The sequence below is a fragment of the Dermacentor albipictus genome, chromosome 2 (genome assembly GCF_038994185.2).
Source record: "Dermacentor albipictus isolate Rhodes 1998 colony chromosome 2, USDA_Dalb.pri_finalv2, whole genome shotgun sequence".
Classification (NCBI taxonomy): Eukaryota; Metazoa; Arthropoda; class Arachnida; order Ixodida; family Ixodidae; genus Dermacentor; species Dermacentor albipictus.
In genome coordinates this window covers 61,548,850-61,567,277 of record NC_091822.1, presented here as the reverse complement: position 1 = coordinate 61,567,277, position 18,428 = coordinate 61,548,850, and the positions used below count along the sequence as shown (strand labels likewise).

The following is an 18,428-nucleotide window of genomic DNA, read 5'->3' as shown; positions in this document are numbered from 1 at the left end:
GAGGCCAGTAAGATGCCGCTCATGATAACAGCAATCATGTCTCCTTCAGCAGTTTCTCTCCTTCGCTACCCTTCCCACTCGCGCTCTCTCTCCCCTCCCGAATACGCCTACCAACTCAGTGCAGCGAAAGCTACGGGTCACGTCCGCACGACAGATGAGCGCCGCTAATCGCCTTTCGTGTGAAGCTGCCTGAGCGAAAGCTGCATAAAAAGTTCGGTGGCCCACAATGTGCGAGCCTCCCTCCATTATCGCAACACACAGTCGGCTCTTGTCATGTTGGCGCTGTCGTTCCTCGACGGCCGACCAATCGACAGCGTATACCTTTGGTGATGTCATCTGGAGCACCTTGTTGACATCACAATGCTCGAAGCAGGCAGCGGTAAGGCCAAGGCAGGAGCACGGGATTCTTTTTTGAATTTTTGGCGACCCTGCGGGGCGTTGCGCTGCTGCATTCGCCAGAGAGGATGGTCACGGCATTATCCACGCAATGAACACGTTTGTTTGAAATGTGTTAAGAAAATGTCAGAGGTTGTTTGGGGCCCCATAAGTTTTGAATTGAGCGCAGTTTGGAAGCTAAATTCGGTAAATTAGTTGATGGCACGCAACTTATTTGATGGAACGGACGAATTGACTCGTTCTTTACGGACTACAGTGGCCTTTTACATTCTGGCACCGTCAAGAGGCAAGAGATAAGTGTGACTGCGTTCCAACACGCGCCGTAGATGGCCAAGTAGACGGCTAAGCCTACAGCGGCACTCTGAAGTCTCGTTGCATTTCTGACGATTACGCCAAAGAGGGATGCTTCGCGAAAGCAGCATCGAAGTCGAAAACGATGCACGCCACTTTTCTGTCAAAACAAGATGGTGGCTGAGCAGGTCGCTTAAAAACTCCACAGAAAGATCACCTGCGCTAAAAAAAAAAACGTAGTCACGCTTTCCCATACACTTAAGGTAAGTCACGTGATGTTTTTTATACGTTCGCAGTAGCTAAGAATTAAAATAACGCGATAATGTGTGCTCGTTTCAGCATTTTTCTTTGTCGCCGCCAGGTGACATCACATAGCAGAGCACATTCGAGATGGTACAAGACGCGTTCCATTACTTCGGCTCGAAGCTGCCTCGGCGGTCTCTTTAGATGCTTACGTAGACTTTCTATGATTGTGGCCGGAACTGGAACTCACCCAATGACTACCTTTGGTCTGACACTCGCCTGACGGCTACCAAACCACACGTCAAATAAAACACAGATGATTAGTGAGTTATTGCCACGTGGGCAGTATATGCGATGCCAGAATGGGTTCCAAGAAAAGGGAGGCGCACTCGAGGAAGGCAAGAAGTTAGGTGGGGCGATGAAATTAGGAACATTACAGGCGCAAGTTGGAATAAGCTAGCGCAAGACAGAAGTATTTGGAGATTGCTGGGAGAGGCCTTCGTCCTGCAGTGGGCATAAAAGTAGGCTGGTGATGATAATGACGATGATATGTGATTCGCTTCCTAAGTTTTCATCCAAAGAAAACAAAGTTTCACAGGAAGATCGGGGCTTTAGTGGAGCAACAGTGGTCGACCAAGACATGCATCCAGAGCCAACATGCCGGCTACAAAAGTTTTCTTTGTCAAGGTAAGACGAAGGCACCGCCTTTCGAAAACGTTTTGAAATCTCCTCTCCAGAAGCCAGTGTTTCCGCTCCCGAGCCATCTCTATTATTCGGCCCCGACTGCTGAGTGTATGACTGCATTTACCTTCGATGCTAGGCAAAGTATTACTTGGGATGTTGAGTAGGAAAATTCAACAGCGCAGCTGACGTTTACCTGTATGTAGCGCTTTCCTTCCTTGACCTGCAGAGCGATCCTCACGAGCGGGAAGCTGCCGTAGATCTGCGCCAGTTTGGCGGCCGAGAAGGAGACGCGGGGCAGTGCGGCGTTCGACACCACCGGCCACTCGGCCAGTCCCAGCGGCTGCGGGATGCGCTTCTGCGCCACCTCAGGCAGGGAGACCTCCTCTCTCGACGGGGACGGAGCTGCATTAAAACCTCAGCTACATAGCACTGAAGCCCTTGATACAGGTTCAGGTGTTACTTAGCCATGACAGAAATTTGGACACACAACAAACAAGGAAGAAAGAACGCAAGCAAGCAAACAACGAACCTGCATGGGAGAACCGCGTTGATGGAGTCTTCGAGCCGTACAGACTAAGCGTACGCGTCGAAAAGACTCGGACGCGGAAGAGGAGTAACAGTGAAGGACAGCTTTCGCGCTGGAAATTGAATTAGCCCACAGCTAGAGTTTAGAAGAACTTCTTGCTGGGCGAGTTGGTGTGTGGCTATGCCAGGAAGAGTTGGGCGTATAAAAGGACGAACACAGGAGAAAGACGAGGTAGACGGAACGAGCGCTCTTTCTGCCTACCTCGTTTTTCTTCCTGTGTTCGTTCTTTCTTAGGCGAAACTCTTCTTAGCATAACCTTGAGTTCCGGCGAGTTCCACAGCAAGTACTCCACCATGTAATCCATGGACAGGAAAACGACAGCTTCCTGAGCCTTCGGTTTCGTATGGTGCCAAGCACTTCCTTCCGAAGTCTCTCAACAGTAGTTCTTCGAACATTTGTATTGTATACTTTCATAACTTGCACTATAATTACTGTCGCTGAGCACATATTGATTTTACGTTTTATTAAACTCCGTACATGATGCCATCTTGCGCTTATTTGATGGCATCTCATAATCTGACAGCATCTCAGCGGACCCATTCGAGGGTCTTTATGAGCATAAAGCGAGATAAAAATGAAAATTGCATTGTTTCTGCACTTCAACAATACCTATAAAAATACCGTAAGGCATGGCTCACATTAAAACACTTTTGCCTACATGGTGGTTACTTGAAAGCCACTAAAATATGAACACACTGGTGTCATCGCATCTCTATCGCATTTGATTTGGAATTACATAACTAATTTCACTATTCATCACGTCCGTGACCCCGTAATCAGTAGCACAATGCCACAGCTGCGCTTTTCCGCAGCAGAAAGCAATCGACGGAAGCTTTTTACGGCAAAGCCAAAGAACTGTTCCGAACTGAACCTATCTACGAGTACACGTATATCGTTATGGCGTAACAAATTTTTCAGAAACAAGTGAACAGACAGCTATCTTTGTGATGTATTCAAAACTTCGGAGTACTTAAGTTGAGGGAACGCTCCACTTTCTAGCGTCCCCTGATGTTGGAATCTGGAATAGTTTTCTGGAATCAGGCTTCCCCGCGTAGCATGTGCGATGCCGGTAATATTCGCGGCACTGCCCAGCGAAAGACTTCGGAGCGGGAGAACCGACATGGACTAATACGATCGTTCCAACGCGCCTCCATTCGGGTGCCTGCACCCGCGAACAATTCAGGTGTCGGTGTCAGGCGTGGGGTGACATATTCGCTCGATTTCCTCACCCCGTGAGTCATACTTACTAGATTTGTCAGCGCCCATCAGTACGTTCCATTATTTGCAATTCGGCTCGCTGGCTTATTCTATAGAAGACGCAATAAGTGCCCTTGTGATTGCTTCCAATTCTGTGATGTCGTTCTTTTGTCCGAATTTCACGCTTGAGACCACGCAGGGTACAATATTGGTGTGCCAGAAGGCACCATGTTCTGGAGAGTATGTCAGGGTACGCCTGTAAAGATGTGACCCGTGACGTGGCCTGCGGTTAAGATTACATATATAGCCGCAAATGTGGCAAGTTGTGGTGACGTCCAATATGCCACGCGTAAAAAAAACACGCCAGAGCAAGCAGAGCATCGTTACCTAAGGCAGCTATGCTCTGAAAGGGTTTGAAAGAAAGAGACATTCGATACTGCTGAACACCATGTTTAGTTTTAAGAATAGGCGTTTGTGATGAGTCAGCATGAGATTTTCTCGGGGTCAACAAAATGCAGTGACATTTGATGACGCTTTAAATGACTGTCTGGTGCGAAGAGCTTTTGACACCTTAGTTGTTTCGACCGGACACTTTTAGGCGTTTGTTAGCTGAGACACCACAAGTTTTCTGAGCTAACATACGTCAAATTAAAGACAAGTTATGCCTTCTATATGTATAACAAGCTAACCTAACGTATATTGTTGAGAGTCATATTAAGAAGCAACCTGTGTTTGATTTTTTCTCTAACTAATTTATTAGTAAGGACAAGCTAAGTATTTGTTAACGGTAGTGATGGTGGTATATATGTTTTACTTCGTATACGCTGGTATGGCGTCCCCTCTTGGTAGTTACCATGTGGGGAGGAAAGGTAAAGGAACTGGATTCTGAGGAGGGGGTGAGGTTAAAACTACGTGATCAGCTGTGCTTCTTGAAGGTAGTCCTTGATGGAGTTCAAGGTGCACTTTCTGTGTTTCAGCTACCCGCTTGGCCTTATCATCAGCTGCTGCAAATTAGCCAGCGGGCAGGAAGCTTCGGGACACATTCCCGTCGATGGAAGGTGTCTGCTGCTCGTACTGCGATGCTGCATCTTAAACAGCAGTCCCCAATAGCCTGCCGTCACAGCGGCACCGGAGCCTCTTCTTTCGCGGAAGAGCGCTAACCTCGCCTGCACAAGGACCGCGCCGGTTCGCGACCTGCGCAGGCAGGCTTTGGCCACTCGTCCGTATCCTTGCGGGATGGTGGACAGGTCCTTCCGACAGCAGGCCTTTAGGCGCAGCCTTACTTTGTGTTTTCGCCTTTCCTTCTTCGTGTGGCGTTATATCTCCACTGTTTGTGGGGTTAGGGCCTTGTGCGGGGGTGTACACTAGATTCTACTGCACGGCTAATTTACTGGAATCCTAGTGTGGCTTGCGAGCTAGTGTAATGTTAGCGTATGTCCGCGTGCTTGCAGCACACGCGTCCGCGACGCAATCTTTCTTACTGTCCGACTCTCTTTCCTGTGATACGCACAGGTTCTGACGGCCTCCTGCGAGTCTGTGTACATGTCGATTCGCGTTGGGAGCTCTACCCCAACGAATGCTTCTGTGAGCGCTGCTTTGGTCGCTTTTAAGTACGCTTCTCTCGTACTAGGTCGCCCGTGCAGGACGTCTGCCTTTGCCGTGTCATCCTCGAAGCAGTTCCAGGCTATATCAGTCCTTTCATCGATAACTACTGGTTAAATGCATACGCCCAGTGTTTTAACTGCTTTGATGGGGTGTTTATCTCGGCGAGGTTGCTTAATTTATTGCTAGTTGTGTGCCTCAGGCCTAGCATGAAAGCGGCACAATTTACAAAGGCGATAAGCAATAAGCGAGAGCCAATCACAGCGCATGCAGGTTGTGAGTTCGCTACGTTAGGCCAAACCATACAGCGACACAAATGTCGTAGACTGCCCTACCGAGACTGTCTGATACGTGAGCAGAATAGTGGGTTTTAGTAGCTGGGGGCAGCACTGCATGCAGTGGCGTGTCAGCGGAAGGCCGCACCTGCTTTTTCAAATTTTGCTGAATTCCCATTACAAGTTGACAATGAGCTACGCTAAATATAGAGCAGCGGAAGAAAAATCTAAACCAACCTTTTTTGGTGGGCTCTGACAGCTCGCATTGACATACTCGCCGTAAATATACTTGTCGAAAGTAAAGTAGCAAATTATTGTTAATGATTTACACACGGAGAAAAAGAAAACTGGAGGCTTATTTACGTGGCCACTAAATACACGCATCTATTTTCATCCGTTATTAAGGTTGCGTTAAAAAAACACTTTGCGGTAGCTAGGACAATATCAAGCTGAATTATCACAGTACTATCAATGAGTCTTGTTGTTGTGTTTGAAGTCATTAATGTTTATGTTAACATTACTAATAGACATGCGCGTTGTGGTCACGCTCGCTCTTTACGCTTAAAAAAATTAAATTATGGTGTTTTGTGCGGGCCCGAACCATGATTGAGTAGATTAATTTTAGCCATTCAGGATCTTAAGAATGCACTTGATGAACTAGGCACGAGTGTTCTGGCAGGTGCTGGAAAAAATAATAATAAACTTTTTACCGTGACTCCTGCAGACGTGGAAATGCGAGTATATCTTCTTCAAGAACGGGTCGGCTGAACGGCTGAAATCTGCAAAAAAGAAGAAACAATTAAGAACGAGGAGAAACGCTTGGTTAGCAAGGAAGCCAGCACTCGTTAAGTACCTCAAACGTTATGTCACAGAAACTAGCAAAATATATGCCGCGCCAGTTGGAGGAACGAAATAAAATTGTGTCCCCATCTGCAAGGCCTATAGCTGCGTTCACATTCCAGGCACACATGCATTGAGTTTATGGCTTAACCTGTCATTCGAGGCAGCGCACTAAACTTGGCTATAAAATTTTGCCTCAGATTTGGCCGACCTCGCGTGAATTCTGTAATATTTATTCTAATATAGCGCAACATATAACGTTTGCTGCAAGAAAGAAATGAAGAGAGACGACATCGATAACTTCAAAATTAGTTTATTGCCTTGCGGAAGTGCAAACGCAGGTTATCTACATCATCGGGTGCAGCAAAATTTATGCTCATAAAGGAGTATTAGTATTAGCAGGGTCCGACCTTTCCTTTATATATTGCTATGCGGGATGTTTCACATCACTTGAACCAAGGATTTAAAGAACAAATTTGGTTAGTGGAACCAACGGCATACGGCTCGCCGTCCTGTAGCGCGCTTTTTAGAGTATTTTTTATATTAAGCTAAATTAGTTACATAACAGATGAAATATGCAAACTTTTGACATTAACTTTAGGGCCAAGCGCGTTTCGTTGCGTTGTAGAGGGGGTTCAGAAAAGGCCAATCCAATTTCTTTGTGGAAAATTGCATGCTGCGCGGTGATTTTTTTGCGGTTTTTTAAGAAAGCCTGCGAACTACGGAATAATAGCACGTGACTGTGCTCATGCGCTACCGTACTGCAGGGCTCTCAACCGCGCTTCGTGCGAAAGAACCCTGCGCGCGGGCCGTGGAGAAGTGGGCGGCCGTGGCTCTAGGCATCGGCTTCACAGTGCGTCAGCATCTTTGTCGGTGGCACACAGAAAGGGAGCGCCGTCGTTCCAGATAAGCCATAGGCTCGACGCACGATTGAGAGCGCTGCAGTACGATGGCGCATGAGCGCAGTCACGTGGTTTTATTCCATATTTCGTGGGCTATGCTTAAACGGAAAAAATAAAAAAGTAAGATCGCCACGCAGCATGTCGGTCGCCACAAAAAATGGGATCGGTCGTTTCTGAACCCCCTCCAGAAAGCAACGAAACGCACTTGGCCGTAATGTAATTAAAAATTTTGCATTATTGATCTTAGTTAACTAATTAGCCGGGTATAATAAAGTACTCTAACCAGCAGCACATGATGGCAAAGCACAGGCCGGGGCTTCATCCAGCTGTGGTTGACGACTTATTTAAAATTCTCGATTCAAGTTGCGTGAAGAATTCTGTGTACACACATGATGTGTTGTTGGCACGAGGACACGACTGCTTTTTATTGTATGGACACTCCAGGCGCATTACCGCCGTCGGCGACGTTGTCTCCGTGATGTTCTACACAAAGTCCAACTGCGATAACGTCGTGCCCACGGGCCGTTTGCTGTGTGTGCGAGCGAAAGCATGCGAGGGTGAGCCGAAGGTGGTCACTCTGTGATCCCTAGAATATAGGGACCACATAGTCACTCGATCTCGCACGCGCATGGGAGGAAGGCAAGGAGCAAGCGCGCTGTCTTTCGGAGCGCGCAAGGCACCGGGCGCGTTCTACTCCGCCGGCGGCTGTAAACGGCGCGCCTGAGCGCAGGCCACGCGGGACCAATCTTCAAAGTGATCCGTGACGGGCCGAGGGCTCATAACCTCCGTGTGCGCTGTGTTTTCGCCGCTTAGTTCGTGTTGAAGCGGGAAGCAGCGTGAAGGTAAATTCGCTCCCTGCTGCTGCCACTCTTCCTCACGCCAGTGTTTTGACAGCGAGAGCCTGGAGTCATCGAGAGAGATGTGTTCATGTTTGGGGCATCGTGCTCGTCATTTCAGTTAGTAAGCAAACGTTTACGATTTCCCACTACCAGAGAGAGGTATTGGCGTAAGTAGGAGAGGAGCAATCTGCCGCGCCAGATCGCCGGGCTGCGCGACCATGCAAATATTCCATCAGTAAAGACGCCTCTTCCACATTTATTTCAGCACGTTTGCATAGTGAACGTATGAGCAGAATACTTGGCAAACTAGCCTATAGCGTGCAATGCGTTTGTGCGTAGATTATATGCATGTTGTGCTTATATACCTTATATACAGCATTGTGCGATTGACGCGCCCTTTCCCTCTGGTAGCATTCATCGCAATAAACATATCGGTTAGCACTCCCCATTTACACTATCCACCAGTTACACACGTTTCGGTCTCTCTCTCTCTCTCTCTCTCTCTCTCTCTCTCTCTCTATATATATATATATATATATATATATATATATATATATATATATATATATATATTTATTTCAGTAAATAGTTAGTTTTTAATTGGTGTGTTAGTTTAGATGGTTGAGTAAGGTTAGTAAGCGGATAATTGAGTTATCAGTTGGATGATGAGTTTCACTATATTATATTTAAATGGCTGCTTAGCTTTTAGCTTTTACTTAGTCAGCTACTGAGTCATTAGTTCGTTAATTATATTCTTAGGTCAGTTAGTTATGTTAGTTATTATTTAGCTTGGTTAGTTATTAGTGAGTTAGTTAATTAGAGGTTTCACTTAGGCCAGTTCGCTATGAGTTATGAAATTATTTTAGTTAAATAACACGTACGTTTCGTTACCTTAGTGAATTAGTAAATTTAGACTTTTATTTGTGTAGTTAGGCAGCCATTAGTAAGCTAGGTCAGTTGTCCGCGCTGCAGTTACTGTATAAGCTCACAAATGGGCACATAAAAAAATTAAATTATAGGGTTTTACGCGCCCAAACCACTTCCTGATTAAGAGGCACGCTGTAGTGCAGGACTCCAGAAATCTTGACCACCTGGGGTTCTTTAACGTGTACCTAAATCTAAGTACACAGGTGTTTTCGCACTTCACCCCCATCGAAATGCGGCCGCCGAGGCCGGGATTCGATTCCACGACATCGTGCTGAGCAGCTATATAACACCATATCCTCTTACCAACCAGGGCGGGTAGAAATGGGCACATGGTTAAGACGCCATTAATGACTTGGACAATATTCAAGCACTGCCGCAGGCCCTACTGAAAGGACCACAGGTTGAGCTTCATTTGAAGCTGTTCGCATTGTTACACTTGAGTGGACTGTCCTACATTGACTAGTTTATACTGTAGTCATTAATGCAATACCGATGCAACATGACATAAGTACACTTTCTATACGAATAAGAATAAAATGAAATCAATGAATTTTGGCGCGTAAGCAGAAAGAAAGAAGGTGTCCGCCAATCATGCTGGGATTACTGACTCGTGGATCTCAGTAATTCACGCACCTTGAGAGCTGCTAGATGCTGGTAACTGGATTTGCGGAAGCTTCTGGTCACCCCGCATTTAACTGCAATATTTCAAGAGTTACTACTCAAGAGTTACTCAAGAGTTACCCGGCCCTACGATTCTCACAGGAGATTTTACTGCTCACCATCCGCTTTGGGGGAGCCTGAAGATGGACTCCAGGGGAAGGCGAATAGCATCCTTTGCCACACAGCACGACCTTTACTGCCTCAACGATGGTAGCTAGTCCGACATATTTACGCGGGCCTACCTACAGCAGCTGCCTAGACTTGACCCTGGTTTCTCGGCTTCTTGAAAGAAACGTGCAATGGTTTACAGACATTGAAACACATGGAAGCGACCATATTCCGACGTACCTGAAGATCAAGGGACTATCGAAATACTCCTCCATGACGCTCCGGCGAATTGACTGGTCGGCGTTTCGGTCGCACATGGAGGGAGTATGTCAGCAAGGGAACCCTTCAAGTCCGGAACACGAAATTCAAAAAGCCATGCAAGAGGCTACGCGTAGTTTCCAGCCTTTCCCGAAATACGCAGAATTTGAAGCAGAACTGCAGCGACTACGAGCAATTCGCCGGCGGGCTGAACGAAGATACAGGAGAACTAAATCCATCCATGATCTCCGAGAGGCAAGGCGGATGCAAAAGAAGATTCAACGTCGCATCGATGCACTACAATCTCGAAGATGGAAACGTTTCTGTGAGTCCTTGGATCCACGTCAGCGATTATCTCAAATATGGAGAACCGTGCGTGGGCTTCGCGTATCACCACAACAGCGTGTCCCTTTCAAAGCCCTCGCTTTGCACCAAGGTCGCAGCGAAATTGACATTGCTGAAGAATTTTGCTCAAGACTTTCCAGCTTGCAGTTCCAACGCGCAATTACACCATGTGCTACTCCTGTGCCACGGGATTCCCACATGGATGTAATTTTTTCGCTGGAGGAGCTTGAAGCGGCACTGGCGACTTGCAGGCGCTCTTCGTCACCTGGCCCGGACGGGGTTACCTATGCGGCGCTCGCCAATCTTGGGCAGACAGCACGACTCATGCTACTAAACCATTACAACGAGTCTTGGCGCAACGGTTTGGTTCGACGTGACTGGAAATGCAGCCGCTTGGTTCCACTTCTCAAACCTGGCAAATCACCGTTAAACTTGTCATCGTACCGCCCCATCGCTCTGGCCAGCTGCATAGGGAAAATAATGGAACGAATGATTTTGACTCGCCTGGAATGGTACCTGGAAAGTTACAACGTGTACCCAGATGCTATGGCTGGCTTCCGGCGTGGGCGTTCATCCATAGATAATGTCATCGATTTGGTTACATTCGTTCAGCATCAAAAACGCCGGAAACGACTCACTGCTGCATTATTCCTAGACATAAAAGGCGCCTATGATAATATAGCACATTATGCCATTATAAATGCTCTTACTGAAGCCGGAATCGGTGGCCGCACTTTTCAGTGGCTGTGCAGTTATTTGACCGACAGGCATTTCTTCGTGATGACCGAGGATGGCACCACGACTCAACACCAAATGTGCCGTGGAGTACCACAAGGCGGAGTGTTAAGCCCGACGCTTTTCAACCTAGTGCTCGTTGGCCTAGTCCGATCCTTGCCCAACACAGTTCAGGTATCAATATATGCCGACGATATCTGCATTTGGGCGTCTGCCGTAACACGGCTGCAGGTACGAGCACGGCTGCAAAAGGCAGCTACGATAACATCTCTGTACTTGCGAAAACAGAACTTAGAGCTGTCTTCAGAGAAATGCTGCCTTGTTACATTCACTCGGAAGGATATGAAGCGTTACAGTGTAAAGGTCAATGGGCAAGCAGTAGCAAATGCACGAAAACACCGCTTTTTAGGGGTAATTATTGACCGAGACCTATCATGGAGCCCGCATGTTTCATACCTGAAGAAGAGATTATTGACAATAATACATCTCCTCAAATTTCTCGGCGGAAAGTCATGGGGCACTTCGGTGCGGTCAATGCTGCAGCTGTATAACGCCTTGTTCCTCGGCTTCGCAAGATACAGCCTCCCTGTGATTGGCAACACCTGCAAAACAAACCTGCGTGTACTCCAGGGACTACAAGCTCAGGCCCTAAGGACGTGTCTCGGTCTTCCGAGGTGTGCGTCTACAGCGGCAACGATCGTCATAGCTCGAGATCACCCAATATCAACGTACTTGGCAACCGACGCTCTCAGGGCGCATATTCGGCACGTTGCCCGATTACCTTCTCACCATCTTGCCGCTCTACCCACAGGAAGGCCACACACAACTTTCAGTCGTTTAATTGATGCCAATCGCCTCTCATTGCCATCGAACTACATGCCTGCAGCAAGACCATGCTTACCTTTATGGTGTCTGCACAGACCTGACATACGCCTCACCATCCCAGGAATCATGAAGAAAGCCAACATGTCCTCGTTTGCCCTTAAGCAGGCCACGTTAGAACATTTACATGAGGTGCACAGTGGCCGCGTACACGTTTACATCGACGGTTCAGTTACATCTGCAAGCGCAGCTGCCGCTGTGCTGATACCAAGAAGATCCGTCAAGATACAGCTAAAGACGTCACATGTATCATCAACGAGAGCTGCTGAACTCGTAGCCCTGCGTGCGGCTCTTCATTTTATTAAGGAGGAACCATCCCAGGCATGGTCAATCTTCTGTGATTCCAAGGCAGCCCTACAGAGTGTACTCTCAGCACTGCGTCATGGATCACATGAGCAGCTCGCCGCAGAGATCAGAGAAGTCCACCATCGACTAGTTGACGAAGGACACGATATAATATATCAGTGGTTGCCTAGTCACTGTGGCATACATGGCAATGATCGAGCAGACGCAGCTGCCCGATCTGCCCATGACGGCGTCAACTGCGTTGCCATTCCTCTTTCGAGAGCCGACGCAGCGAAAAAACTTGCCACACTTGCGCGTGACCTGACATTAGCCCAGTGGAATTCATCCGATTTCACAAGTGCACGCCTCCATACTCTGCACCCTAATTTACAGCTCCATATTCCGTCCGAGCTTCCACGACGTGACTGCACCCTTCTTATCCGTCTATGGCTTGGAGTAGCATTTTCAAATGCCTATTCTTTCCTTATCGGAATGGCCAACAGCCCACTGTGTGACTTCTGCGGGTGCAACGAAACGATCGAGCATCTTCTTTGTCAGTGCTCTCGTTTTAACCCACAAAGAACTGTCTTCTCAGCCACCTTAGACAAACTGGACAATCGCCCTATGACAGAAGACAAGATCCTTGGAACCTGGTCTACGCGAACATCAGCGCGATCCGCTATGAAGGCGCTGCTGCGATACTTGAAAGACACGGGACTTTCTGACAAATTGTGACAGTACACTGTGTGGCGCAGGACTGTACGGTGACACTGCGTAAGACTAGGAATGCCTTTGCGGGTTGCGTGACAGTGCCCACAGAAATAGTTCGTGTGTACGTGCGTGTGTGTGCTTAGGTTTTTTTTCCTTTTTTTTATCCTTCTTTCTTTCTCACCTATTGCATCCCCTTTCCCTTCCCCCAGAACAGGGTAGCCAACCGGAGATAATCTCTGGTTAACCTCCCTGTCTTTCCTTTGCCTTTCTCTCTCTCTCTCTCTCTCAAGAGTTACTAAAAGTACTTCTAGTAAATAAAGTCTGCTGCTGATGACTGCTATGAGCTAATTACCTTTCAAACGGGCCGGTGCCATATGCCGCCACCACTCTAGCAAACTACTTAAATTCCTATCCAATGGCAATGTATCTACATGTATTTTACGTTCTATCGCCACTCATCGCTGTGTACAACGAGCTGATATTTACATTATCTTGCGGCCATGTACCAATTTTAATTTGACATCATTCGGTTTCTTCTCTAAATTTATGTTCTAGCAATATTAGAAACGTTTCCTGGTCCCGTTCTCAGCGCCAATATTTATTTTCCCATTGCTGTCTTTAAACCCAGGCATTTCATGGAGATCAACCCTTCTTTTATCTGCTTAGGATGTATACTCTGACAATCTAACACGGTGCCTGTAATTTCCGTCGCTCTAGTTTTCCCGGTTACGTACAGGTGTGTATCCATGGGACAACTTCTTGGGCGTAAACAGAACAAATGTCCTCCAGCGAGGGCTACGAGAACTCTTTAATGTGGAGTTTGATATGGTATTATAGTAAACTGATTCTCCGAATAACGTAATTGCCAGCATCCCGCAGTTTACAGAGTGTAACGCTCAGCTGCTTCGATAAAAAAGAAACATGCAGTGCTGTCGATCACCGTGAAGGGTTCTCAGCATCTCTTGCCAGAGCAACAGCCTCTGGGTCTCCTGGAAAGGGCGGCTGCTCGTCTGGCACAGAAAGGCGTCGGCTTTCTTGCAGGGGGCCCTCTCGTACTTGATCAGGTCCGAGATTTCGCGGCCTGCGACGAGATTCTGTTTTAGGCGTTGCATGCGGCTGCATATAAACCGGCTGGTTGTGACAGACAATAAGATGTGTGACACATAGGCGACGAGTTTGTCGAGCTACATAGTTTCTTACGATGGTGCCTTGCGGAAAAAAAAGAAGGAAAAAGAAAACGGACGGTGCGACGCTGTTGTATGTGCGAGAGTGCTGGTTTGGGGTGATTTCAGGTTGCCGTGGTCATGGGAGAGCCAGGACACTTTGAAGGCGAACCTGGTTACCACCGTGCCGTCTATCTAAATAGTTGAATTCCATTCAATAGTTCCTATTGAAGCATCAATAGGCGTTGACCCGAAACCTTTTTTATCGAATTACGAGGATTTGTGCTTGGAAGTACGACTGACTATATAAGAAAAGCAATGGGGCCAGCGGGCCGACAAAGATGTAAGAGAGATGACTATGTACGCGCTTCGCTGTGTGATAGTCGCTCGTCTGTTTTGTTTCTTCGCCCCTTGCCTCTGAACTGAAAGAGTGCATTGACGCGCCCGTTATGAGACTTGTATAGACGATGGCCCCATATCTTCCTCTAGGCAATACTAAAAAACTGTATGGTGATCTGCACCGCTCTGCATCCGTCGCTTCAGTAGCACACGTAAGGAGATACGGTATGCAGCGACATCATAGTAAACATTGAAGAGAGGATCAACACACACAGACAAACACAAAACGTCGTCAGGCCTATTCTGGCTCACTCACGCTTCGCATCCCGAACATTGCTGAGTGGTCTCGAATAAAGGTAGATGGTTAAAAGAACAATAAAAAGAAATTCAAGGTTGAGCTAGAATATAAGCTACACTCGCGAGACACTGATTACGGTAGTCGCGCAGAGTTGGTAGGCCAGTAAAAGCGGAAAAATGAAAGATGGGTGGGCGACAATATCTTGCGATTCCCGCACTAGCTTCCCGTGATGTAATGGATTTTAACAACTGGTGGGCCAATATAAAATTTCTTGAATACAAATCCAGTACGAGCAATAAGTATTAAATGTCGAATCAAATATAGAATATTCAGCGCAGCCGCATGCAGGCATTTACAACAGGAATATTTATTTTTGTGCAATTATATGTACTGGCTAGTTCAAGAAAGACAGCAAACCATTACTAAGAAAGAGTCAGTTTTAAGCACAAGATCTGTAATTGTCAATAAGATGCTGCAGGACTAGCCTCTTAGCATCCTTAGAGCCTGGTTGTAGACAAGCTTGTCAAGAATAAATTGCTTCCACCGCGAAACCGAAAACCAAACTTGCAATATGCGTTTTGTTTCTGCATTCCCTCGAGTGGTTTTGTCCTTGCTTCACTTCTGATAAATTGTGATACTTCGTTTAACAGAGGGAGAGCAGTAAGAACACTCTGACGGTCAATTGTTACGAAATAGTATGTGCTGTCAATCACCGTGAAGAGTCATTACGAATACGAATCATTCGTGTGTCGCTTCCCCCCCTCCTCCCCCCCGCGCCTTCCCGGTCCGACAATGGAAACAAGTTGTGCGTGAACTCACCAGTGCTCCTTTGCACACTTCCGTTTCATGTTTGTGTATTTGTTCTGAAACTGCACTTATCTCATCCCCATGCACCCTGGTTCCTGGCTTTCGAAAGCGCGCAGTGTGTGGAGCGGACCATAAAGGTGGTTTTTCCAGCTTTTTATCTTTGACACAGTAATCGCCTTATTTTGATCCCATTGAGAAAACAGTGGAAGTTGTCCACATTGTGTTATCTCTAGTAGCGATTCTTTCACTTTGTTTACAGAACTTTGCTCTCGTAAAAGTGGTGCATAATGTTTCCAAAACTTGCGAAACTTGCGAAGTTCCAAAACTTGCAAAACTTTCGGAGACTCCATGAGATGGCTACTAAACAACGGTCTGAAAAAAAAAATGGCTTCGTGGCGTACTTGTGAATGTCAGTCCAGAGGTTCGCCGAGACATACAACAAACATGAAAATTGCTTGTCAGTCCCTTTAGCGTCGCCCACCATGTGCAAAGGACTGATGCGCGCCGCCAATCTGTGCGGAATGAGGCACAACGATCAAGCGCAACGGATAGCAACAGCTCGTCCCGCTATCGTACCGGTATCGAAGCACGCTGCCGACGAGCAGAGGTACATGGCGCTCTTGTCGACTGGCGGCTGTTTCTCCTCCATGCGCTGCGCGCGGAGCTTATCCAAGTGATGTCGCTGCTGCGAGGCACGCTTGCTGGCTATCACTGTGGGGCGATGCAGAAGGCGAACATTCGTCAGTTAATGCACGTCTACTTGCCGTACAGCTACGCCCTCATGTTATTTTTTTTTCAATCAGAACGCATAGTAATCACACTTTGCCACATAGGACCATAGTTTGTAATGAACCTTCGTTTATACCGCGGCTTTTCTTCTTTTTTAGACCATAGAAAATTTCTAGACGTTGAATTTCAAGAATTGACATGCCAGTTATCGCTGTGCTTTAATCCAGAAAACGGCTCTTCGTTAAAAAAAAAGGTTAGTGGAACAAAGGAAAAGTATTTCCCAGGAGCGCACATCTCGGAGCTGGAGCCATCCTCAGAGTGGCTTCCATGTGGGTGCCCTTCGCTAGCTCATTGTGTGGAATTCTTAAATTGCAGTATGTACGGGGAAGTAATATTATGAACACGTGATTAGCGAAGTTTTGTAAATTAGTCGATTAAGCATTATTTTTTTTTTTTAGTACTCGCGCAGACAATATTTCTCCGCCTCTTCAAGAGAGAAAGTTCTAGGACTATAAGAAACACCTGAAACTCTGGCACCTTGTAAAGCCGACATCACCACGTCGATCTCTCCAGATGTCCTAACGCAATGACAGCGGAACTTGAGAGGGAAAAAAAAAACACGGAGATTTGCTTTCTGTCGATAACTTCGGTTTGCTCGTTGTGATGGCGGAGAAGCTGAGGCGTTCTCTAGTTGTATGCGTGGTGAAGAGTTTGTTGGCGTCCACTGTGGCCGGAAAGGAACAACGCCCGTTCACCATTCTTTCATAGGGTGCCCGTTAAAGAGCTCCCAGCTGGTGGAAAATGCATCCGGAGTGCCCCGCCACGGCGTCTGCCACCAGTATGCGCGTTTGCTTCGGGTCGTTAAACCCGACAATTTAATGTTATTTTGTACCTGACGCTCGAGGAATTTATTCTGCTTACGTGGTATTCAGGTTTCTCATAGGCGAGTAGATTTGAATAAGGCACTGTGACAAAACAAGCACTTAGAAAGAAACGGTTTGCTCCCAAGCTTCAACACGAAGCATCAGAGCATATCGAAATAACATCGAAACAGTTGCGAACGTTGAGCGCAAGGTTTGAGCTATTTGGGAGGTGCGATTTTTTGTGCTCCAGATCGCATAGCACGTATTATTGACTTTTTTTTCACGTATCATCAAGTCGAGCTGACCTTTAATCTGCAGGAGCTGGATCGTAAGCGGCAACAGCAGGAACAGAAGAACGACAGCGGTGACAACCGCAGTAACGTACGGCTCGAGCTGGTTCCGCTCAGGGTAGTGCACCACCGGACTAAATGAGAGAGAGAGAGAGAGAGAGAAAGAAACGTTTATTGTACGAAACAGTGTCCCGAGCGAGGACGGGTATCACCCTAAGGTGGGAAGGCTTTTTAGTCCAGGAACCCTCTGGCTTCGGAAAGAAAAGAAACAAACAAGCTTTGCTCCGGAAGTTCATGGCAACTTATCGAACGTAGGCAGGATTTCATCTGAGTTAGTTTGTTAGGTGCGTTCCACTGTGAAAGGGAACTAATGGGTATAGAGCCCACGCATTTTTTTTGTGTGTGTGGCAAGGGTAGAATCGGCCGGTATTGCAGTGGATGACCTATGAGGCGGCGCAGTTCACTAACCTAATTCACATCTGTGCACATAATTAACATCTGTGCAGTGCATTAACATAATTTCCTTCGGCGCTTGACGCGGGAACTTGAGCAAAGAACCACACGCTAGAGTGTTCTCGCTAACCGCGGACAACACTGTACATGTTTACTGTAGCGTACAGCTTAAGATGTACGGACCGCACGGAAAACCTAAGATGGCTCGCTGAACTGTCAGTGACGTAATATTTCTCCTGCTATCAAAAATATTTCACTTGCTTTAGTGCAAGGAAGCGTCATAACAAAGACACGAACAGAGAACCACGGGGTGAATAAGGTTGGGCCATCGAATATGCATAGTGTAGGAGTTGAGGAGGATGCCGGGATGAAAAACTTGAGGTTTATTTACATTATTTACAGTGAGACGACCAAGAAATTAACAGTCATAGTCATTACGGACCGGCAGCAACTCGGACGCTGCGGCCCGTGGCAAGAAGCTCGAATAGATCAATGAAGGAATGCTCCAGGAATGCTCTTGCTGCTCCCGGTCTCTAGTTTTAAGCCCTTCGGTGTCTCGAAGACACGTCACGTTCGGCCAATCTGTGAACGCCATTTTCGGCCAATCGGCGAGCCCGCTCAGGTGTCGTCATTTTCGACCAATGGTAAGCGCCCGTGCGATTGTGTCACACCTAGCGGAGAGGGTCGCTCCTTGGGCCACAATTGTCCGAGTGCTTACTT

General features: G+C 47.1%; 1 protein-coding gene across 1 annotated transcript in view; it reads right to left on the bottom strand.

The window, feature by feature from the left end:
* LOC135909051 (uncharacterized) overlaps positions 1–18,428 on the bottom strand; it is a 70,165-nt gene that overhangs the window by 49,585 nt on the left and 2,152 nt on the right. The window contains exons 2-6 of the mRNA XM_065440904.1: positions 17,271–17,389; positions 15,950–16,084; positions 13,707–13,847; positions 5,985–6,053; positions 1,808–2,016 (exon numbers count right to left, since the gene is read on the bottom strand). Coding sequence (XP_065296976.1) covers positions 1,808–2,016; positions 5,985–6,053; positions 13,707–13,847; positions 15,950–16,084; positions 17,271–17,389 — 673 coding nt within the window. The remainder of the gene's footprint in view (positions 1–1,807; positions 2,017–5,984; positions 6,054–13,706; positions 13,848–15,949; positions 16,085–17,270; positions 17,390–18,428) is intronic.